This window comes from Hemicordylus capensis, chromosome 1 (assembly GCF_027244095.1).
Source record: "Hemicordylus capensis ecotype Gifberg chromosome 1, rHemCap1.1.pri, whole genome shotgun sequence".
Classification (NCBI taxonomy): Eukaryota; Metazoa; Chordata; class Lepidosauria; order Squamata; family Cordylidae; genus Hemicordylus; species Hemicordylus capensis.
This window is the reverse complement of record NC_069657.1, coordinates 58,197,926-58,221,945: the sequence shown is the minus strand read 5'-3', so window position 1 is coordinate 58,221,945 and position 24,020 is coordinate 58,197,926. Positions and strand designations below refer to the sequence as shown.

General features: G+C 40.8%; 1 protein-coding gene across 2 annotated transcripts in view; it reads left to right on the top strand.

The window, feature by feature from the left end:
- The window catches only part of COCH (cochlin), a 53,563-nt gene extending 36,811 nt beyond the window's left edge, over positions 1-16,752 (top strand). For both annotated transcript variants that reach the window (XM_053282747.1, XM_053290314.1), the window contains 7 exons: positions 907-969; positions 1,997-2,041; positions 2,130-2,277; positions 6,427-6,530; positions 8,707-8,933; positions 12,129-12,645; positions 14,499-16,752. In XM_053282747.1, coding sequence (XP_053138722.1) covers positions 907-969; positions 1,997-2,041; positions 2,130-2,277; positions 6,427-6,530; positions 8,707-8,933; positions 12,129-12,645; positions 14,499-14,674 — 1,280 coding nt within the window. In that variant the 3' untranslated portion in view covers positions 14,675-16,752. The remainder of the gene's footprint in view (positions 1-906; positions 970-1,996; positions 2,042-2,129; positions 2,278-6,426; positions 6,531-8,706; positions 8,934-12,128; positions 12,646-14,498) is intronic.
- The last annotated feature ends 7,268 nt before the right edge of the window (positions 16,753-24,020 follow it).

Sequence of the window (24,020 nt, the reverse complement as noted above, 5' to 3'; positions counted from 1 at the left end):
GGTTTATCAGATATGTACTTCAAAGTACAAAATACATACTCTACTGCTCTGTATATGTGCACACATGCATACGTGTGTGTGTGTGTGTGTGTGTGTGTGTGTGTGTGTGATCCTGGGGGGGGAAAGCTGAACAATGGTGCAATAAGCAGACTCTGGATTGTAGCAACTGCAGGGGGGGAAGTAAATCATTTGGGGGAAACAACTACAATTCTTCATACACATTTTAGAAACTGAAAGTCTGCAACTGAAAAAACTTCAATGATCTACCATACAAAATTTTAATTTTTGATGAGTACAGTATACCCTTTCCAATTTGGAAATATTGCCAATAGAAAAACCATGTAATCCTAAGAGACTAGGGGCAAGGGGCAGCTTTTGGACATGCAGACTGAATACCCCAACAGCCCATGGCTTTTATTGGAGGGTAATAAGACTTTTGCATATGCTTTTAATTTTTAAAAAACCTCTCTTCACATCTATGGCAAATACCACCCTCCTGAAAAATTTTTCCTTTCCCAGCATTCTTAGAATTATCAGATTTGGCTCCCAAGGGCCTGATTTGCAATCCAAGTGTGTTAATGATGAAGACAAAGCTGAAAATTTAAGTAAATAATCATAAGCCTTTTCTGATTTGCCAGTCACTTACAGCACAGTCTTGCCCAAGTTTACTCAGAAGTAAATCCCTTTGAGTTCAATGGGGCTCATCGTCTCGTAAGTGGGTTTAGGATCTCAGCCTCATTTTCATGCATACTTGCTTAACTAGCCCAAATGAGCTCCCAGAGTGGCTCTGCATCAGTACAATAAACAAAATAAGAAATATTTTACATGCAACATCATTTGACAGCAGTGTCAACATACTTTAAAATAATGTCATAAAAACTGATTTCTTCTTCAATATGGTAACAGGAGCCACGATTGGAGCACTTGAAGCAGCTGCACGGCCAGTTTCAACAGCACGCCCATCCATGGGTAAGATATTACTTTCCAGATGTGATCTTTCCAATCAAGAGTTTCCAAATAAGAAAATATTCTGCATTTATTATATCATGATTATATGATATACTATACTTTATTACGTTGCTGCCAGAGAAGCACACAATGAGGTCAGTGGCTTACATTCTGTGTAGCAAGCTGCTCATCCAAGGGAGAAGAATGCTCACTGCTTCCAATCCATGGTATGTACTGCCTGTGCTGCTCTGAAAAGTGGGGCGGCTCCATGCCTATTATAGAGCACAATGACACACTTGGGGTCATATCATTATTCCCAATGGAAGTACTGGTGTGAACCCTCCTGTATTCTGCCAAAGAAAACCACATGGCCCTGTGGTCACCAGGAGTCGAAACCAACTTGATGAAACAACTTTACTTTACCTTACTCCTTAGTAGGCATGGAGCAGCTCACCAGATCATATGGACCGGAAGTTACAAACATGCCTTTCCCTTGGATCAGCAGCTTCACTGTGCAGAATGTAAGCCTGTGTGGCAGAAAAATGTCTATACTTTATGAATTGTTCCTTCTTTTCTTTTACTCCGTCACCCTGCACTGCATCTATCTCATTCAAGTTGCAGGCTGACATTTTGTGCAAATACAAGTACAGTCATGTATTTGTTCTCTCATCTCTCCACAGTAGAGCATGAGTGATGTAGAGCAGGGATCCTCAACGTTGGGCCCCCAGATGTTCTTGGACTTCAACTCCCATAAACCCCAGGCCCAGTGGCCTTTGGCTGGGGATTATGGGAGTTGAAGTCCAAGAACATCTGGGGGCCCAACGTTGAGGATCCCTGATGTAGAGTATTGAACTTAAGCTGGGAAATCCTTGGTTCATAACTCTACAAAGTTGTGAAGTTCACCTTGAGCCAAGCACTATTTTTCATCCTAGAGTGCGTTACATGGTCATTATGAAAATGCAAAAGTAATAATCCAGCCATGGATGGTTTTTGTTATTGTTCAGGCTACTTAGATATAAATACATTCATGATGTTTCCTAAATTTTAGGTAAGCGACCTAAGAAAACTGTTGAAAAAAAGTCTGGGAACAAAGGTAGGAGACTACACAGCTATGCCAAGCAAAACAAATCTCTAATGTTAATTTGCCCTTAAGTTAATCTAACTATCTTGGGTGTTCACAGACTGTAAAGCGGATATTGCTTTTCTGATTGATGGAAGCTACAATATTGGGCAGCGTAGATTTAATTTGCAGAAGAACTTTGTTGGGAAAGTAGCGGTGATGCTGGGAATTGGATCTGAAGGACCACATGTGGGAGTTGTACAAGCCAGGTACCAGAAATATATCCTATTTGGTACACCACTCCTCCTTGGGTGCTATGCCTTATAACATTGTGCTTAGGGTGGCTGTGATCTAAGAAATAAATATCTTCTTATAGCCAATATATTTGCTGTTGTAATTTGAATCCCATTTAGAGGGTCTAATGTCTTGTCCTGCCCACTGAAGGCTCAATGACATCCAGACAGTGGCTGACATCCAGACTAAGTCACTCGGTATTACTACTCAGGATTTCTCTAAAGAACTACTTGATTTCAGTAGGACTTAAATTAAGTAATTAGTCAGGATGTCACCAATTGTATTAGAAACACATATGTAGCTGAAAATAAAGAGTACCAACATAAAAACTGCTATGTTGAAATCTTGTCTAGTCTGGCATTCTTTCCACTAAGAGTGACCATCCAGATGATAATGATATCCCTGACGAATACGACACATATTTATATGCCACTTTTCATCAAAGGTTCCCAAAGCAACTTACATAAATATTAATTAATTAAATTAAATTAAATTAAATTAAATTAAATCTCTCCCTGATCTCAAAGGGCTCACAATCTAAAAAAGAAACATAAGATAACACCAGCAACAGCCACTGGTGGGATTCTGTGCTGGGGGTGGATAGGGCCAGTTGCTCTCCTCCTGCTAAATAAAGAGAATCACCACTTTTTAAAGGTGCCTCTTTGCTCAGTTAGCAGGGGAGACAACTACTGTTAACCACCCACTGCCATAAATCCCCTTTGTTTTGTAGTTGGAGTTATGTTGTGTCTGCATATTGTTATAGAGCTCCTAGATGCATTTGTAGTAAAAGAGAAGTGATAGGCATCTTCCCTTTAGTTGTCCAAGGGTTATCAGAGGGCAAGAGAGTGATGGGCATAATAATTGGGGTCACAGATTACTCATGGAGATAAAGACAGAGAATAAGAATCATATGAGAAAGTGATGTCATGTAATCCCTACCCCTGATCACAGCACATCCTGCCATCTTCACTTTTTAAGCTTTCCCTGACACAATTCACACATTTGTCCAGCATTTTTGCCCATCCAGAATCACTAAAGACTTCTTTCAAAATGACAGCTGAAGTTTCCATTATTGATGTTTGTTATAGATATTATTAAGAATATTTATAATGTCAAATTCTGCACAAACATAAACTGGAGATTGTGCTTGCTTGCATGAAAAATCTATGAGCATACAAAATATAGAAAGTCATGAACTGAATAATAGGCTATTCTGTAGTTCTTTAATCTGCCACAGAAAGTAGTTGTTGGAGTGTAATATGGGGTATAGACTAGGTGTCCATCACCACTCACTCCAAAACACACATTTCAATAATGAGATTATCTTTAAGATGGCAATAAAGTGTTGTTGTTTTTATTTATTAACACATCATCTACTGCAGCTGACATTTTCAAAGACTGACATCCAGATTAAGACTTTAAATATAACAAAAGTCTATAGTTAATATCCTGGTCTGACATGGAATGCAGCACTAAAGAGCAGTTTATATTTGTTTTAAAGCCATATGTGTGCGTATTGGGGATCTTCATTCAGATCCCTACATCTGGTCTTGTATGATGGCAAATTTCCAGTGCTGTAACTTCTTTGGCCATTGCTTCTGGGATAAAGGAACAGAAATGGCCTATAAATCTTTTCATTCCCTCTAAAAGTTGAAACATCTGTGAGATTCAGAATTGGAGATTTCCCCCCTGTCACCTCTCTCTTCAAAGACCTTTTGACTAAATTATTAGCTCTACTATGTTTAGTACTTGATGATAAAGTCGTGGTGGGGTGGATGAAGAGCAAAAATAAGTAGATTTTTAAAAGTATACGTGTAGAATTAAACTGTCCAAAACATCTGGAAAAATTAATGTTGCCTTTTACCGAGCTGATGATGACTTACCCCATAAACATATCAGCCCCAAAAGAATAGTTTTAAATATATTTGTTGACTGAACTAACAGCATAAACCTTTTTCATCCAAAGTAATTACTGTCATGTATCCTCCCAAAATGAGCAATTCTTCTGAAAAAATTCTCAGTGCCAAGAAAAGTGTTTGTGTTGAAGGGCTGACAGCAGTGGAAAAACATATACAAGAGATTAAGGCAGGGCATAACCTAAATTTGAAAATAGAACTCCTGGAATTAGTTAAATTGCTTCTCTGATTTATGTCCAATTGAATATAGTCATTTTGTTTGTGGTTACCAAAGAACAAACAAACCACACACCAAAAAACAAAACCACACAACAAAAAACAGGAGACCTCAACAGGTACTTGGAAACAACATATTGAAATGAACCCAGTCCATTTTGATATAAATCTCTCTTCAGGGCAACCTTTGAAGAAAAATAATTTACAGGCAAGAGCTTAAAAATACATCCTGTAACCAAATGAAATACAATTCATTTTGTTTTGCTTTGTTTTTCATGTTTGTGTGAAATTGATGAGTTTACAGTCTTCAGTTTCCATACACAGCCCTCACAGTCATGTTCCTGGCAGTGAAAATCGCTTTTGTGGGGAGGGAGAGAAATGGAAATCACACCCTGCCCCCTCTCCACTGCTGCTGGGACACAGAACAAGGCAAAAGTTCTGTAAAGCTCCAGCTTTTTTTGTGATGCTGCAGGACTACTTTCACTGATGTAGCTCTGCATATCATGTTAATCACTATTTATATTCTTTAAATATCCATGTGTGAAATGAACTTTCTGGAACATTTCATATCCATATGCGTAGAATCACAGAATGTTAAGACTTGGAAGAGACCTTAGTCCAACGCCCTGTTGTAGTAGGAAACTGCTATAGCATCCCTGACCAATGGCTATCAAGCCCCACTTCGAAAACTTCTAGTGAAGGACAGCCCAAGCACATCAATATTATTTCCTGTGATGCTTTTGAATGCTCAGTTGATGTATTTGTTAGGTTCTTCCTGAATGTTCATATTGTCATTTATGGGATAGACAAGAGGGACACAATCCATTTTACAGTGCAGGTCTAAAGCCCAGATATCAAGGATTCCAGCAGACTCAGTAGAAATAGTTTTTTCTCCTCCCAGGTGCACACAAATGCAAGAGCTTAGTCAAAGTGATGCATCATGAGGGGGAAATGAGAGCTCAGTGCACGCTTCTCATTTCCCCCAGCATCTCTTCTGTCAGGCCAATGCACATTACTCCAGCTTAGAGCACAAATGATTTGCAAGGCATGGAGAAGAGAAGTTTAATAGGTATATATGGGACACATATGAAATTCCCATTCCCCTTATTGGGCTTATGTGAGTACATGGGAAAGAATGGGGACAGGACTCTATTGAGTCCTCCTGGGATCAACCAGAAGTAGATCCCAGCATATGTTTTACACCCAGGATGTTTTCACATGTGATCTTTATGGCTGCAATCCTATTCGTGCATATTTGAACATTGGCCCCATTTAATTCAGTAAGGCTTACTTCCATGTGACTATGCATAGGATTGCAGCAACACATTTTATTTTTATTTTATTACCTTTTTAGGTTTTAGTAGTTGTTTGGTTTAAATTGTAAACTGCCCTGAAATATTATCTAGAACGGTATAGAAATATTGTTTAGAAAGTGGAACAGAACTGACATTCTGCGCAAGAGTATGTCAGCCTACTTAATGCATTTGTAAATTGTGTTACACAAGAGTAATCCCAATGGGCTTACTCTTGTGTAACACAATTTGCATAAATTTTGCATTTCCACAACTTGTACAAATGCAACATAATTCAGCTGATGTACTCTTGTTCAGTCTGTCAGCAATGTTTTTTTAATCAGCTATACAGTCTAGTCAATGTAAAGTTTTCAGCCAATCAACACTTTTCAACACCTCTTAAGCATAACTTGTGAAAATAGTCAGATTGTAGTGTGATTAAATAGGCTGTGAACTCAGACTACTGTTCTAAAATAGTTTTCAGAAAGGTTTGAGAACTGCAAATTTATGTTTGTTAAGGAATAGTTTAGTTTTGTCTAGGACATCAAAGGGCCTGAACTTGATTTATAAGCCAAAGAAATGAGTACAATTAGTTTTGATTTTAAGAGGTTGAATAGTGTCAGTGGAATTAAAATAAATTAAGGTAAGCATTCTTTATTACAGCATGACTCTTCCCCCTTTCCCCCCAACTCTTTTCTAGTGAGCATCCCAAAAATGAATTTTATCTGACTAACTTCACTACAGCAAAGGATGTTTTATTTGCCATAAAAGAGATAGGCTTCAGAGGAGGCAATTCCAATACAGGTAATTTCAAGCCAGGGAGGCAAAATATAAGAACTACGTATTTTAGAATAACTATGTTATTTCTCTGTCTTGACTGAAGACTTCACCTCATTGCACTTGCACTTGGGTAAGTTATTGATGCTTCCTGCAATTACTGGCATTGAAGTGATTGACATAGCTCCATTTTATTTTCTACATGAAACAAAGTGAGGTTTTCTTGAGATCTGGGCTTTGGTATCATCAGTATGCTGATGATACCAAGTTTTATCTCCCCTTTTCTTCAGATCCTGAGAGGTATTGAAGGTCCTGAAGTTGAGGGTCACTGAAGAACTGATTGGGGGTAAACAAACTGATACTTCAGATAAGAAAGCAGTGCTGTGGGTTTGATCAGTCTACCTGGATTAGTTGTACTGTGTGTATTTTAGATGGGGCTGCATTCCCCTTTGGGAAGCAGGTTAGCAGTTTTGGGGTGATCATGATGGTGGCAATAGCCAGGAACAGGTTTTTTTCCAGTGTAAGTATCAGCGGCCTTTCCTGGAGAAGTCAGATCTGACTAAAACCATCTATGCCTTAGTAACATCCAGATTGGCCTATTATTCTACATGGGGCTGCCTCTGAAGAGGCACTTTGGAAACTTCAACTAGTGTTTAAGAATGTTTGGAAACGACAACTGGTTCAGAATGTGACCCCAGAATTTTGTCTAGGGCTATTAATGGGGCATATAACAAATATTATTTTATCCACACTGGCTAGTAATTCATTTCCAGGCCCAATTCAAAACACTAGTTCTTACTTTTAAAGACTTAAATGACCTGGAATCAGGTTTCCTAAAGGAGCATCTTCTCCCATATTAGCAAACACTCAGATCAACTTAAAGGCCTGCTCTCTCTGCCATCTGAAGTTTGGTGGGTGGGCACATGAGACAAAGTCTTTTTGGCCATGGTACCTCAGTTGTGGCATGCCTATCCAAGGAAGACCTACCTGGCTCCATCACTCTCTGCCTTCCACTAAATAATAAAAAGTCTTCCTTCCTTCCTTCCTTCCTTCCTATTAGGTATCTTAAATGTCCTTCAGGATAGAAATATTTTAACCAACAGATGCTTGCTCTGAGAGCTGTGTACTACTATTTTGGAGATTTGCCACGCTCATTAAAACCCTCTAGAATGATGGGAAGGATGTGCTAAAATAACATTTGTCAGCAACTGAGCATGCCCTTTAAAGATTCATTTGTTCACCCAGGCTTTTAACGGATACCGTTTTGATTGTTTTTAATGTTTTTTTAGAATATTGTTTTTAAAAAATTTAAATTGTTGTGTTTTAAATTTCTTGGTTTTGTTTTTAACTAATGTTTTAATGTTTTTATCTTGTTGTGAACCACCCAGAGACATAGGTTTTGGGCGGTAGAAAAATGTGTTAAATAAATTTAAGAAATGCGTTAAATAAATAAATAAATAAATAAAGGCAGGTCTGCACTTTGCATTTGTGTTATGTCCAAATAGCTTAACCATCAAACACAAGCCCAAGTCCAGCAAATGCTAGATTTAGCATATCTGCCCACCTCGGAGGACTATCTATCAGGGTAGACAGTCCTCCAAAGTGGGCAGACACACCACGTCCAGAGCAGATGGTAGACAGTCCTCCGAGGCAGGCAGATGTGCTAAGTCCTGAGTGGAGAGCTGCCCTACCCACCAATCCCAATTGGTAGACCAACTCTACCCAGAAAAAAGTGCCATTTTGAGAACTGTTTTTCCAGCAAAATGGGACTCAAAATTATGTTCAAATAAATTTGGGTCCAATCAGGGTTGATTCTCTTCTACCCCATATCTATTTTGAGGGTGATTTGATTCAGGGTTAAATCTGCAAATTACTTCTGATTCAACCTTGATTGATTTGAGGTCGAATGAAATTGCACAGCCCTACTGCAAACCCAAAGAGAAATACAAATACAACCTTCTGTGTACAGCTGTGCTGAGGCAGTTTTATCACTACCCCATTTGGCATAGAAATCCTGTAATACAGCTAGGAATAGTTTATGTCACATTAGAAAGATGCATGCTACAGAAACATTCACTTTTCCATTAGCAAATCTTTTCATTTGTGAAGGCTGTTTTAGATGTTAGACCAAGTTGTGTTTTCAACAATAATGAAACAATGTTTGTTTTTCACAAAAAAAAAAAATTGTTATCCCCCAAATCAGGAAAAGCTTTGAAACACACAGCACAAAGATTCTTTTCTGCAGAAAATGGGGTGCGCAAAGGCATTCCTAAAATCGTTGTAGTTTTCATAGACGGCTGGCCATCAGACAATATTGAAGAAGCTGGTATAGTGGCCAGAGAATTTGGCATTAATGTGTTCATTGTGTCAGTTGCGAAGCCCACAACTGAAGAACTTGGGATGGTTCAAGATGTTGGCTTTATTGAGAAGGTGAGGAGGAAATTTCCTCAATTTTTCCATTCTTTTTCTATTCTCATAAGTAGTATCCTTACTTTAAAAAAATTGGCAGCATGAAGGGCCTCCATTAGAGTTTTGACATGCCCAGTTTTCCAGCTGAAAATCTGGTAAGTTATAGTCAGCAGTGTTGCAGGTTGTGGCTGACAAGCTTCACAGCCCTCGGGTGATGGAAGGAGGGCCATGGCTCTGCAAGAAGCCTTCAACATCCCCGTGCCGAAGGCTTCTTTGGGCAGTATATTGGGCACAGAGAAGTGGAGGAAGTTATTTTTGTGTCTCTCCCCATCCTTCCAAAAGCCTTTTACACTTGTATAAATCTGTTCCTAATGGTCACACTGGAGGGCTGCAGATCATGTTGGCCATAGTGTTGAGAAAACGGAGCATATTTGCTAAGGCCTCTGGCTGACATGATGCACAGCAGTATGGAGCTACTGTGCACTATGTCTGGGCTGAGGCAGACTTGTAAGGCAGCCCCAACACTCTAGCTAGCATAAGGGTGGTTGCACAAGCAGTGCAGCCACAGTTTATCCCATTCACAACAATGGGAGAAATGGCAATAATGCTGTTTGCCCAACCATCAGGGATGCCTTACAAATCCACAGTAACCCTGACATGGTGCGCAGTGGCTCCATACCATTGCACATCATGTCAACCACTGAGGTTTGAGAAGCCCCCCCGCAAAGGGGAGGGTAGGTCACAAGATGGTGTGGCATCCAGGGAAGCTGTCAGCACAAATAACTAATTATGTCATAAGGAGTAGCATCCAGACTTTTGGTAGAGTGGTGCTCTCTTGTTGGTAGCGAATTCCATTAGCAAAAGGAGAGCAGCAGTTATGCAAAGCCACCTCCTGCTAGGGATGTGCATAGAATGTGCATGAGATGTGCATGGAACTATGTGGGCCTCCAAACCGGTTCAAAAGCCTGGTGGTTCAGCTGGTTCGAATCCTTTTAAGGACGGGGAAGTGTGCTCTTATCCCTCCTGCTGCATTTTCCACGCCAGCACTGCCTATTACAACAGTCCAACAGGGCAGCAGTGTACCTCCTTGCTGCACCAGTGCCTCCACAGACCAGAAGTTGCCACTGCATGTGTGCACGTCGTGCTCACTCATGTGCATGTTGTGACGTGCGCATGTACAGCGGCAACTTCCGGTTACTTCCAGTCCAAAGAGGCACCAGGACGGCAAGGAGGTACGCTGCCACCCCACCAGACCGCTTTAAAAGGCAGTGCTGGTGGTGGAAATGTGGCGGGAGGGGTAAGAGCACCTTCCCCCATCCTTAAAGAGATCCCCCCCTTCTTCAGACCAGCAGGTGCCGGTTCCGTGCACACCACTACCTCCTCCTTGCGTAACGAGCCCTTGCAAAAGTTCAGCTTCCCTGTTCAGGGAAGGAGCTTCTGTTGATGGTGTGCCACTCATTGAAGGTCTGTATGCTACCCAGGGACTATCCAATGAGTATTTATGACATATTCTGAACATCATGAAACCACCAGTTCCATGATATTCCATGAGTTTGTCTGGGGGTTTGATATGGGAGTCATCAGTATACTGACGACATCCAATTGCACATCCCATTACCATCTCCAACTGGAGAGACAGTTACAGTAGTGAATCAGAGTCTGGAAGCCTGGTGATGGCCTAGTTGAGGCCGTCACCAAATGGAAATTAAATCAGGATGAAACAGAGATTCTCATTGTTAACAAACCTGCTGATTCAAGAGCAGGCTATCAGCCTGTTTGCAGATGGGGTAGCAGCCACCTTTAAATAGTAGGTTTTCAGCTTGTGAGTGCTCCTGGACCCAGGTTTGCTCATGGGCGCTCAAGTAGCAGCTGTGACCGATGCACTTTTGTTCAGCTTTAGTTGGTATGCCAGCTCAGCTGTGCCATGGTGACATCACTTCTAGCCTAGACTACTGTAGTGCACTCTACGTGGGGCTACCCTTGAAGACCCTTGGGAAATGACAGGACAGAATGCTATGGTGAAGGTTCTGGTGGGCAATAGATGCTTAGACCATAGCACCCAGCAACTGTAATGGCTGCGTTAGTTACCAGTATGTTCCTGGGCATGATTCAAGGTATTGATTATCACCTTTAAAGCTCTGAACTGCTTAGGACAGATATCTGAAGGACTACCTACACCCACATTAATCTGCTCTGCCATGCCAGGCGTACTCAGAGCTTTTACAAGTGGGTGGCTTCATGGCTATTTTTTTCTACTCTCTGCTACTTTTATATTTCTCACAGTGTAATGTGTGTGGTACAGACCTGCCTGAGCTGCTGTGTAGCTCTAAATTGCCTGGCAATGATGCTGCACAAGAGGGCAGTACTGTTACTGCTATATCAGACACCACTTCCATTGGAAATAGTGGAAGCAGCATGTGACATGCAATCACACAAGAGTCAACAGTATCAATACTGCCTCTTGTGCTGCAATGGCACTGGGTAATTTAGAGCCCCACAGAGGTGCAGGTGGATCTACACCAACTGCATTAAGCTGTGGATCATGTCAGCCACTGCTATCTTTTGTACTGTTCTAATTTCAGTAAGCCACCTTTTGGTTCTTTGTAAATTAGGTGGGGTATAGTTTCCTACATAAATTAAATATTTCACACCACAATTACAATAGCAATAAATGAACTATCTGGGGAAAGTAAAACAGTTTCCCACTTAGTGTCTTGCATAACATGCAATCTCCAATCATTCTAAGCGAGATGCCCACACCCTGCTGCATTCTACTCAAAAATACGCTGCTGCTGCTTGCAGTCACATGGAGCCTCCGTGACTATCACTCCAGTGATGAAGTTCCCATTGGGAATCAAGGGAGCATTATCACTGCAGTGATGACACTGTTCTAAGAATCCATGGAGGCTCTATATGTTTGCAAGCAGCAGCATGTTTTTAAAGTAGAATGTAGCAGTGTGTGGGCATCTTACTTGGAATGATGGTAGACTGTGCAGTATGTAAACCACTGAATACTATGCTTTTGAGGGTTTAAGAAATGAGCACTCTGTCTCAAGTGAAGACATGAGCACTGCACATTAGAAATGAATATTTATTGCACACAGAAAGAAATCGATTATGGAAAGTTTAGCTAAAATACTTCTTTAAAATACTAAAAGTTTAGCTAAAAAGATGTCACACATCCATTACTTTTTCTTATTTTGCTTTTAAAAACAGGCTGTTTGTAGAAATAATGGCTTCTTCTCCTACAACATACCCTCCTGGTTTGGTACTACAAAATATGTCAAACCTCTTGTTCAAAAACTGTGTGCCCATGAACAAATGCTGTGCAGCAAGACTTGCTACAACTCAGTCAACATAGCTTTCCTGATAGATGGTTCTAGCAGTGTTGGAGACAGCAACTTCCGTCTCATGCTTGAATTTATTGGCAATGTTGCCAGATCATTTGAAATCACAGATATTGGGGCCAAGATAGCAGTAGTGCAGTTTACCTATGATCAGCGCACTGAGTTCAGCTTTACAGACTACATCACAAAAGAGAAGGTTCTGACAGCTCTTCGAGGAATCCGCTACATGAGTGGTGGTACTGCTACTGGAGATGCCATTACTTATATAACCAGAAATGTGTTTGGACCTGTGAGAGATGGAGCCAACAAAAATTTCCTGGTGATTTTGACTGATGGCCAGTCTTATGATGATGTCAGAGGACCAGCAGCTGCTGCTCATAAAGCAGGTAAATTATTCTTTCACATGAGCAACAGTGTCTTGTTGAACTTATTTATTAAAATTGTCCAGCAGCTGCATGAAGTGCCAACTGAAGCTAACATAACACGCATTACCTAAATGGGTTCTAGTTCACAAAAGCATGAACTTCAGTTTGCTAGTCTTCAGGGTGATGCAAGGTTCATGACTGTTGTTTCCACAAGACACTTACCACTGCTACCCTCCAGATGTTTTTTAATATGGAAGGCACATGAATAAGAAATTAGTGCTTTTCATCTATGCTTACACAACTGAGTTCATAAAAGTAGGCATGTAATCCACCATACCCTCTTTTCAAAGCTGTGGTGTTATTTTAAATAGCTATTATAACTAGCTTAATACAAGAGGGGCTACATCTATACAAGTTTAAGCTCCATTTTAAATTAGTCAGACTGCTGCTGCTTCCTCCAAAGCACCCTGGAATTGTAGTCTTGTGAGGGAGTCAAGAATTCTAATTCCCAATATTCTTTGGAGTCAGGAAACTAACACTCTGGAAAATTCAGTTTCTGAATCCTCATGATTTGAGCAAATGTGGATGAAATTTCTTCATTGTTGCTCATTGCTAGACCTAGACCCACAAACACACAGCCCGTCATTGACTGAGCAGTCATTTTGCATAGATTACAGTTAAAGAAAAGTCCAAGAAATTCAATATATATAAAGTAATACATTTTATTCATTTATGTAATATAATTGTTTATTAATGTGTTTGCAAAAGGAAGTAAAATAACAGTTTGGATATTTTAGAATTTCAACTTCAAGTTTATTCATTTTTTTGAATAACTATCATGTATGGTAAACTTGAATCTGAGAAAGATCTACTTTGCATTCAGCTAACTTCAGTGGCAGAACTGTGCATGCAAAATTTGGTATCTATAGGTCATTGGGAAATATGACTTTATTATACTATCATTCACAAAGATTTCCACTGTTCAAGATCACCTGACCTCACTGTGTATGGGACACTGGCTGATATCCTAAGTGCATATTAGGAGGCTCTGCAGGATGGAGGTCTGCACACAACTCCCCCAGTCCTCCATGTGTGCTGTTGTGCAAGTGGTTTAAACGTCTGAGCTCTGCTTGTGCTCTGTAAGAGACACATTACTGAAGTTCAGCTACATGTTTCCTCTCTTACAAAGTGCTTGTGGAGTACAGACAGAGCTGGAAGGTTTCATCCGTTTGTGCAACAATGTGTGTGTAGCAAGACCAGGGATGTTGCATGTGGGCTCCTATCACATTTCTACACAGCCTCCTAATGTCTCTACACACATCTCTACACATCCACCCACCTTAACTTTAAAGATGTCAGCCACTGCAATCAGGACTGATCCAAAATTCAAAATATTTTTCTTCCTGCTGCTGTGGCATAATTATCTAAACCACTTTACAGAAATCACCATCAGTAGTTCTCTTGATTTCAGTGGCCAGCATGATGTGTAGCAGTATGAAGATGCTTCTCATCACATCAGGGATGCTCCGGACTCAAGAATCAACCTGACACTGCAGAGAATGAATGGTTGTGCAAGCAGTGCCGCTGCAATTTCTCCCATCCACAATAGAAGAAATTACAGTAGTACTGCTGTTTGCACAATTACCCATTCTCTACAGCATTGTGGTAACCTTACGAGTCTGCAGCAGCCTCAATGCAATGTACATTGGCTCTGTACAATTGCACACTATGCCACAGCCAGTGGGCAGAAATCTAACATCTTTTTAATATCCATTTAGAACTATTTTGTCCGAATCAATTTTATAAATATAAACCTAGACAATTGTCATATCTACTTGAACTTTAAAGAGTCTCTCTTCTTGACTTTGTTGTAGGTATAACCACCTTTTCTATTGGCATTGCTTGGGCCCCACTGGATGATTTAAAAGATATGGCATCTGAACCAAGGGAGACGCACACCTTCTTCACAAGAGAGTTTACAGGACTAGAGCAGATTGTTCCGGATGTTGTTAGAGCCATTTGCCGAGATTTCTTGGACTCTAAACAGTGAATGGAAGTCTGCAGGAGATGACTTTAAATCACATCAGGAAAGCCAAGACGGTCTCTCTAGGGTACAGATGTTCTGTTATTCTAGCACACAAAGTTGCAAGGATTTGGGTTCACTTACAAAGGGCTACTATTCTGCTTTCTGTAGGCAAAGCTTCTACTGAAGTCAGTACAAGTTTTGCTTGAATAAATAGCAAGTACAGAATTTAGCCGAAAGCTACCATTGTATATTTAATATTCCTCAGTTAAAGTTTAAAGTGATGCAGATCTTAAAGTTTCTTGATATCCATTTTATGTATATAGAGAAAATATATGCAGCTCCTGGCATTAATTGCTGTTACTTACTATATGTCTCCTCCCAAATTAAAATCAATATATCTCAAATACATGCATTCTATCCAGTGCAAAAATAACAAAAAACCTTATTCTAGAATGCTGTCAGCAGTGACATGGAGAATATTAAGTGAGTTATGAAACACATTTCCAATGTGTTACTTAAAATGCTTTTGGAAAGTTCTATACAACCTGATCTTCAGTCAACCTACATATTTAGATTGGGGAGTTGGGAGTGGGGCGGAAGACTGAAGTAAAATACTCCAAAACATGAACATAAGTTGCCTACCTACCTGGCTAACCTCTTTTGCACCAAAGAACCCACCAATTTAAGTTTGGATTTAAAAAAAACCAAAATCTTAGTCATGCTAAGCTCTGACTAGTACTGTTTGTAGAGTCTTCTAAAAAATCCTGCAACATAGACTTGTACACAATGAGACATTTGTTTCAAACTTTTAACTCTTAGGAAAAAACATTTAGATGTTTTAATAGAAAAGGTGCTGTTAAGAATGGGTTAGATTTTGTGGAATGGATCTTTCTTCTATCCTACTAGGACCTTTCCCCCTAGTTCTGTGAGAAGAACTATCTGTTCACACAGGACACTGCTGGATCTGACCCAATGTTCAGTTTTGGCAGTGAAAAGACTACGTACTCTTGCATATGTAGTATATTTAATGACCAGCATTTACAATGACTGTGCCCATGCATAACACACTAAACATAAAATATGTGTAACTAAATTGCACTTGTCAGCTGCACATCCACTTGTATCCAATGTTGAACAGAACTTGCCTTGTTATATCAACAAAGTCTTGGTTGTGAATCAAGCTCCCCAGTGGACTTCTCTAGCAAGGTCTCCTCTTCCTTCTCCAATGTGCCTCTAACAATTAATTCAAAAAGGTGAAATCAAGGTGGATGAGGTAGGTAGGCATGAAGACAGAAGAATAGCTGGATTTTATTTTGAAGCAATTCAGTCTAAGGCTGCATCCTGTACACACTTGCTTGGGAATAAGCCCCATTGAACAAGTGGGGCTCCAGTGATGAAGTTATTTTAGTCCACCTTTCAACCATGTTCTAGATTTTAAATATGTACATGTTTTTAGGAAACTAATTTCCAATCATGTGTATACATCTTTCATTACTGATTATTTTAAATTTTTTATCAACTGAAATTAAGGTGTTGTCTCAAGTCTCTTTAGATTAAAACTATGAGGGAAAATAATGACAAATCCAGGAGTTTCAGATTAAGTGAGCAATAGATGAGATTATAAACCACAAGGAACTACCATTAACTACAAAACTGAGTTCTTTTTTTCTACTATATATTGTTTGTAAAATTCTAAGCTGTTATAAAAAAGGTACAGAAGGGATCATATTTATGTGGCTTTTAGTTTTGTTTTTTTAAAATTATGAATGGCAATATATTACACTAAATATGAATGGCAAGAATGCCTTGTATTTTTCTACTGAATCTCTTCATATATTGGTAGTTCTGCACAGTATCCTCTTACTGTATGGAACAACAGGTACTCAAGGAAAGATATGGATTTTGTTCAGATTACTAGTTTGAGCTTTAAAAAAGTTTTGTTATAGAAAATGCACATTCTTTACATAACAGCTACTGTACTTTTTAATATATAGACAAGACTCCAGAAATGCAGTATGGTATAAGTCAAAGCAATAATAAAAATTGCCGCTTTTGGTATCATTAATTACTGAATCACAATAAAACAATGAATATTTAAAATATTACATTTTTCTATGGTTTTAATTTTAAGTCCAGCACTACCAAAACTGTAGGAATTCTATACTATAACCCATGCTATATAATAACCTGATGACCATCTGACAGGAAAGATTTATTAGCTAGTTTGTTTATAAATTCAGAAATTCCGAGTCACTCCTAAAGTCTCTTTCCAGATGTTTTTCACTATTCAGTAAAGAAGCTGCATTGCCAGCCTATGTAACTTGTAAGCTTAATAATTTTATAATTCCCATTATATCTTTGATTTACTAACAGGGGCATCATCACACTATTCAGAAGATGCTGTACTTTAAAAAAAAAATAAGCAAAACCTCTCTGAAAGAAAAATAGAAGTTAAATTGTAGTAAAGTAGGGCAAGAGCATGTGTCATCAATTCCATCCCCCTGACCCAAAGATATCTATGAGGAAAGACCTGGGACATACATTTAGCTCAGGTTGACCTGAAGAGAGGTGGAATTTTCTTTACACAGATGATGCCAAGCTGTGTTCTTAAACTAAACTCCTCGTTCTGGATGTGTCCCATCTGAACACCTAGTGGGAGAGAATATTATGATATGAGGGAGGGGCAGCCAAAAGTCAGGGCTGCATATCCGCTGCAACTCTACAAGAGCACAAGAAAAGCACAGACACTGGTATATCTTGCAAAGGCACGTCCAGTAACGTGTGCACACAATTTGTCATCTGCGCAAATGAAAAATTGCACAATGTTACATGAGAGTGAGCCTATTCGAAAAAACAGGTTGCTCACCTGTACCTTGATCTGTGATACGTAGACATTCATAAGCATGGGTTCTGCATCTGTGCAGGACCTCATGGGTGGAATATCCAAGCTCATCACGGCATTCACACGGCATTCATGCACAACCCCTTGTGCTCAGTGCAACCATTTATTTCGGTGATTAAACTGCCCTTCTTTTGGTTCCTGGATGACCACCTCCATATGATGATAATCCCACAAAGTCTTCCAGAGAGCACAGGTAAGTCTTTATCTATTCACTTACTGCTATGGGGAGGATGGGAGGTTCTTATGAATGCCGTAAGTTACAGATGAACAACCTGTTTATCTGTAGCATGATCTGTAGGACATTCATAAGCCTGGGTGTTTAGCGAGCTTTCCCAGGAGGATAGAGCAGTAACTATAGCAAAATTCTCTTCAAGACTCCCCTTCCAAAATTAGCTTCTGCAACAGAATGTAGGTCAATTGCATAGCATTTCACAAAGGGTAGTTCAGACGACCATGTTGCCACCTTACAGATATCTTCCATTTGGATCCCTGGGTGATGTGCCACTGATGTTGCATAAGCCTGGTAGAGTGAGCTCTAATTGTGCGTGGTTCTACCTTCTGAACCTTGTATGCTAAAGAGATTAGTTCTACCAGCCAATGGGACACGTGTTGCCTTGATATAGGATGACCTTATAGGCTACAAAAAGTTGTTTACTTTTACAATAGCCCTTAGTTCTATCTACGTAAACCTCCAAATGTGACCTCCAAACATCCAGTTTATGTAAAGATGCATTGTAGAGGCATTTTAGGGTTTCTGAAAAATGTAGGTAGTACAATATCCTGATTCAGGTGAAAATCTAGCACCACCTTAGGACAGAACAAAGGATCCATCCACATGAGCACCTTGTCAGGATAAAACTTTGTATATGGCAAGTCAGATCTTAGCGCCGTTAACTCACTAACTCTCTTTGCATTAGTTAGGGCTATTAGAAAAGTTTTCAATTAGTTTCAAAGAAATCCATTTGCTCAAAAGGTGGCTTTTCAGAGCTGAACCAATTAAGCTCCACTCCTTTAATTAAGCTCGATCAGGAATCTTTTGCAATCTGGATGAAAACACAGTCCTACCACTCCCCATCCTTTATGTTTTTGAAGATATTGCTATCAAGTGTACCTTTAGGGAAATGGTAGCCAAACCTGTTTTTCTTTAAACCTATTAAATATGAAAGTACTTGTCTTAATAGTTACATCTGCAGGAGTAAAACCCTGTACACTTGCATACAACTTAAATCTCTTCCACTTGTAAGCATTATTATACCTCATGGAGACCTTTCTTTCATTTAAAAGTATTATATCTAGAAGCTGACTCTCCAAGCTGTCAGCTTTAGAGTCCCTAGGTTGAGATGTAGAATTTGATCCCCATCTTGGGACAGTAAATCTGGCTATTAAGGTAGCCGCCAGTACCTGTGTGCTGACTGAGCAGAAGCAGAAACCATGCCTGGCATGGCCACCAAGGGGAAGCGGAATGCCAGGATGCATTCCGCTTCTGCTCAGTCAGTATGCAGGTATTGGCAGCTACCTCAATGTAAAGTAGTTCGTTCCTCCAACTCTGCTGGAATGCATCTCCCACTGAATGTTTTCCCAGACCTGCTTTTTGTTCTGTTGTGAACAGATCGAATGTCAGATTCCCCCAGCAGCTGAATATTTTTGTTATATATTTCTGGTGAATCTCCCATTCATGGTGCTGCAAGCCCATTTCTGTCCTGCTTAAATTGTCTGCCAGTGTATTTTCTGTCCCTTTTATGTACATAACAATCTGTTAAGTCTGCTGAACTAGGCACCAATGCCACAATTGCGCACTGAGGGTGCCGAGGGATTGGGAGATTGTACCCACTTGTCTGTTCAAGTAGGCAATGACAGTTGTATTGTCTAGTTCTACCTCTACCACCCTCCCCTGAAGTAAGAGAAGGAAAGATGTTAATGCTTGGAACACTGCTAACAGTTCCAGAAAATATGTTAAATTTATTGCCTCACCCATATTCCCCACATTTGGCAACTCCCACAGTGTGTCCTCCCATCCTGAGAGGGACACATTGGTTGTAACCCTGGCTGTAGGAGTCAGAAGGAAACGTGAATGGAATCCCCTCCAGCAAGTTTTTGTACAGAGTCCACCACCACAGGGAGTGTACGACTGACACAGGTATGTGCCGGTTCATCTGTTGACTATGTTGAGTCTGAAAACAGAGGAAACATAATTAAAGACAATGCATCCTTAGATGGCCATACTGGACAGTGCCATTGTATGAGGCCATAAGCCCCAGTAACCTTGGAATTTGATGTGCCCACTATACTGGCTTTCCCCAGAAAATCTGAATCAAGTTTATCAACAGGTACCTTTTGTTTGGTAAGTATGCTCTTTTTGTCTGTGTGTCCAAGATTGACCTGATACATTGTATCCTTTTCACAGGGTCCAGATGCAACTTCTTCCAGTTTACCTGGATCCCCACATCTTCCAAGAGATGCAATACACACTTTATCTGAGAATGTATGTAACTCATTTTCCTCGCCTGCTGTCAGGAGCTGATCATCTAACAGAGAAATGGAAATACTGTAATTCCCACCATTCACAGATGAGCTAAAATTGCACTCATGCATTTTGTAAAAATTCTTGGAGCGGCTGACAAACTTAAAGGAAGCACATTCTATTAAGAACATAAGAATAGCCCTGCTGGATCAGGCCTAAGGCCTATAGTCCAGCATCCTGTTCCACACAGTGATAGGGATGTGCACGGAACTGGCTGCACCAGTTTGGTTGGAGTCCGGACTCGAACCTGATCGAGGCAGTTTGGTCCGGCATCCCTTCAACCTCCCCCAACCTGGTTCAGTGCCGGGGGGGTTTCGTGGACTGTCCCCTTATCCCATGACTGCTAGGTTTGCTCAAGAGCCCTTGGTGGGGAATTTTGTCAAAAGCTTTCTGGAAGTCCAAGTATACTGTCGACCAGATCACCTTTATCCACATGCCAGTTAACACTCTCAAAGAACTCTAAAAAGTTAGTGAGGCAAGACTTGCCCTTGCAGAAGCCATGCCGGTTCTCCTTGTTGTTTGTTAATTATGTTAATTGTTGTTTAACAATTTTGTCCTTAAGTATGCTTTCCATCAATTTACCCAGCACTGAGGTTAAGCTGACTGGCCTGTAATTTCCCAGATCCCCACTGGATCCCTTTTTGAAAATTGGGAGTTACATTGGCTACTTTCCAGTCCTTTGGTACAGAGCCTGATTGTAGGGACAAGTTATATATTTTTGCTAAGAAATCCGCAATTTCACATCTGAGTTCCTTCAGAACTCTTTGGTGGATGCTATCTGGCCCTGGCAATTAGTTAATTTTTAGTTTTTCAAGACAGTTTAGAACTATCTTCCCTTGTCACCTCAATTTGGCCCAGTTCTTCAGCCTCTAAACATGAAAAGCCCACATCCTGACAGGGTATATGGTCAGTATCTTCTCCTGTGAAGACAGATGCAAAGAACTCATTCAGTTTCTCTGCAATCTCATCTTCCTTAATCCCTTTCACACCATCATCTAAGGGTCCAACCTCTCCCTGGCAGGTTTTCTACTTCTGATATATTTAAAATTTTGTTATTCTCCTTGACACTTCTAGCTCTTGTGTTCCTCAAGCTCTCTTTTTGCATCCCTTATTGTCTCCTTGCATTTGTTTTGCCAGAGTGTACGTTCCTTCCTGTTCTCTTCATTTGGGCAGCTCTTCCATTTTCTGAAAGAAGTCTGCTTCCCTGACTCTACTTGTTAGTCATGCTGGTGTCCGCCTTAGCTTGGTAGTAGCTTTCCTCCTTCTTGGTATACATTCCAACTGAGCTTCTAGTATTGTGGTTTTAAATAATTTTCATGCTTTCTGGAGTGATTTTACTCTCCTGACTTTGCCTTTCAACTTCCATTTTACCAGTCCCCTCATTTTTGAGAGGTTTCCTCTTCTGAATACATCTGTGTTGACAATTTGCCCCTCACATATATACTGAATTGAATCACACTATGGTCACTGTTCCCCAATGGTACTGACATCTCACACCAGGTCCTGTGCACCACTCAGGATTAAGTACAAGGTCGCATCTCTCTGGTTGGTTCCACAGCTAACTTATCTAAGGCACAGTTATTTAGCATGTCTACAAATATGGCCTCCTTCATTACCAGAATGTGAATTTACCCAGTCTATGTGTGGGTAGTTGAAGTCATCCATTGTTACTGCCCTGTCTGTCAGACACCTCTCTTATTTGCTTCTCCAACTCCAGGTCACTCTCAGCGTTCTGATCCAGAGGGTGATAGCACATCCCTAGTAACACATTTCTTTGCAGTCCTTGTATTGTTACCCATAATGATTCTGTGGAGGACTCTGGTTCACCTAGGTTTTCTAGACTAGAAAAACCTATCTATTCCTTCTTTAATATACAGTCCTACTCCCTGTCCCTTCTGTAAAGTTTTTATCCAGGAATAACAGTGCCCCACTGGGTCTCACTGTTCCACCTGGTCTCCATTACACCCACTTTATCTGTTTTCATTAGTAACTAAGCACTCCAGTTCATCCATCTGCGCTCGGGGGCTTCTGGCATTGGTATATACACAACTATACACCAAGTCCCTCACCTGGTATTAGCGTGTTATATTTCCCCCTTACCATCATTTGACTTTTTTGGCCAGGTGACATGTTCCCTTCCGCTCTACACTTCCCCATTCTGGTTTATCCAAAATGTGTGCACCCCCACACCATAGGGGATTTTGCTTGCCGAACAAGATACCACCCAGTTCCTGTTGGCAATCTCCCCAGACATCATTTTAAAAGCTTCTCTGCGGCCTTTTTGATTTTAAGCGCCAGCAGTCTGGTTCCATCTTGGTTCAAGTAGAGCCCTTTGTACAGGCTTAACTTCCCCAAAGATGTATCCCAGTGCTTAACTAATCTAAGCCCCTCCTCCCGGCACCACTGTCTCATCCATGCATTGAGACCCCTCAGCTCTGTCTGTCTCACTGGTCCTGCACGTGGAATAGGTAGCACTTCAGAGAACACTGCCCTGGGGGGTCCTGGACTTCAGTATGCCACCTAGTAGCCTAAATTTGGCTTCCAGGATGTCCCGACTGCATTTCCCAACATCATGGGTACCAATGTGCATGACAGTGCTGACTCCTCCCCAGCACCGTCTAGCAGCCTACCTACACGCAGCATGATAACCACTATCTTCACACGAGGCAGGCAAGTCACCATGTGGTCTGCTACACGACCCATCTCTCTATGTTCCTAATAATCAAACCACCCACTACTAGGAGGCCCCACCCATCCCCTGAAGAAGTATCCTGTGCAAGAGGATATGAGTGTATCACCCAAGGAAGGGAGCTAAGGGAGTGTTTCCCTCTTCTTTGGACAGATATCCTCTTTCCACAAGACCCTCATAGTCCATGACAGCAGAAGCGCCATCAGCCTGGGAGTGGGATGCCTTTATCACATCTCATCCACACACCTCTCTGCCTCCCTGAGATTCTTCAGATAATCCACCTTGGCTTCGAGGGAACAAACTTGTTCCCTGAGAACTAGCACCTCTTTGCATCGATTGCACACCCAGGACTTCTGCCCCTCAGGCAGATAATCATATATGCAACACTCTGTGTAATACACTGGGAAGAATCCTCTCTCCTGCTGGCATTCTACCTTAATAACTGGTTTGATTGTCTATTTAGAATATATATAGCTTGCTCACTTGAAGTTATGTATTGGGTGCAGTTGTTAGCCAATTAAATGTTTTCAGCTTTGTCCACCAAGAAAATTCCAAGTCAGGTAGTACTCACCTTTCCCTGCTGCAGCATGTCTCCTCTGTGATGAAGGGGGACCACTTGTGTGCCTCCCTAGAGTTCCCCACAAATGCCTGCAAAACTGCTTTGATATCTGTGAGCAAAGCTCCTCTGCTCTGCGCCTTTGTCTTCAAGATCTGCTGGCAATCTGACTCGCCTCAGGAGTGTGACCCCTCACAAACTGAGTCACTCACCTGAAATCAATCTCCCACTCAGGCCAACCGCTCCTTCGCTGTCAAAAACACACACTTCCAGCCAGCCAGAAATCAAACCCTAGAAAATTCCTAGCCTTAAACTTAGCTTTCCTTTCACCATTTGTTTTCTTGTTGATTTATTTCCTTGCTGTGTTTCCTTGCTTGACATCTTCTTTTGGAGAGAAGTGCAAGCTTGTTGCCTTCTCTGCCTTCAAGATCTGCTGGTCGAGATCTTGTCATGGACCTTGCCATGATCGAAATCTTGTCATGGACCTGGACTCTGTTTTGGCCAGATGTTTTGCAGTGCTGAGTTGTTGAAGTGTGAGTGCAGATGATTTTGTCATTGTCTGCTTGAAATGCTTTTTGAAGTCCTGTTGGAGCTCTTCCCAAAGGCAATGATTGTATTTTGCCATGCATGCAGATTAATTTGTTGTTTTGATAGGCAAGTGGTGGAATATACTTTCCTGCCCGTGAGGTCTAACTTTCATCC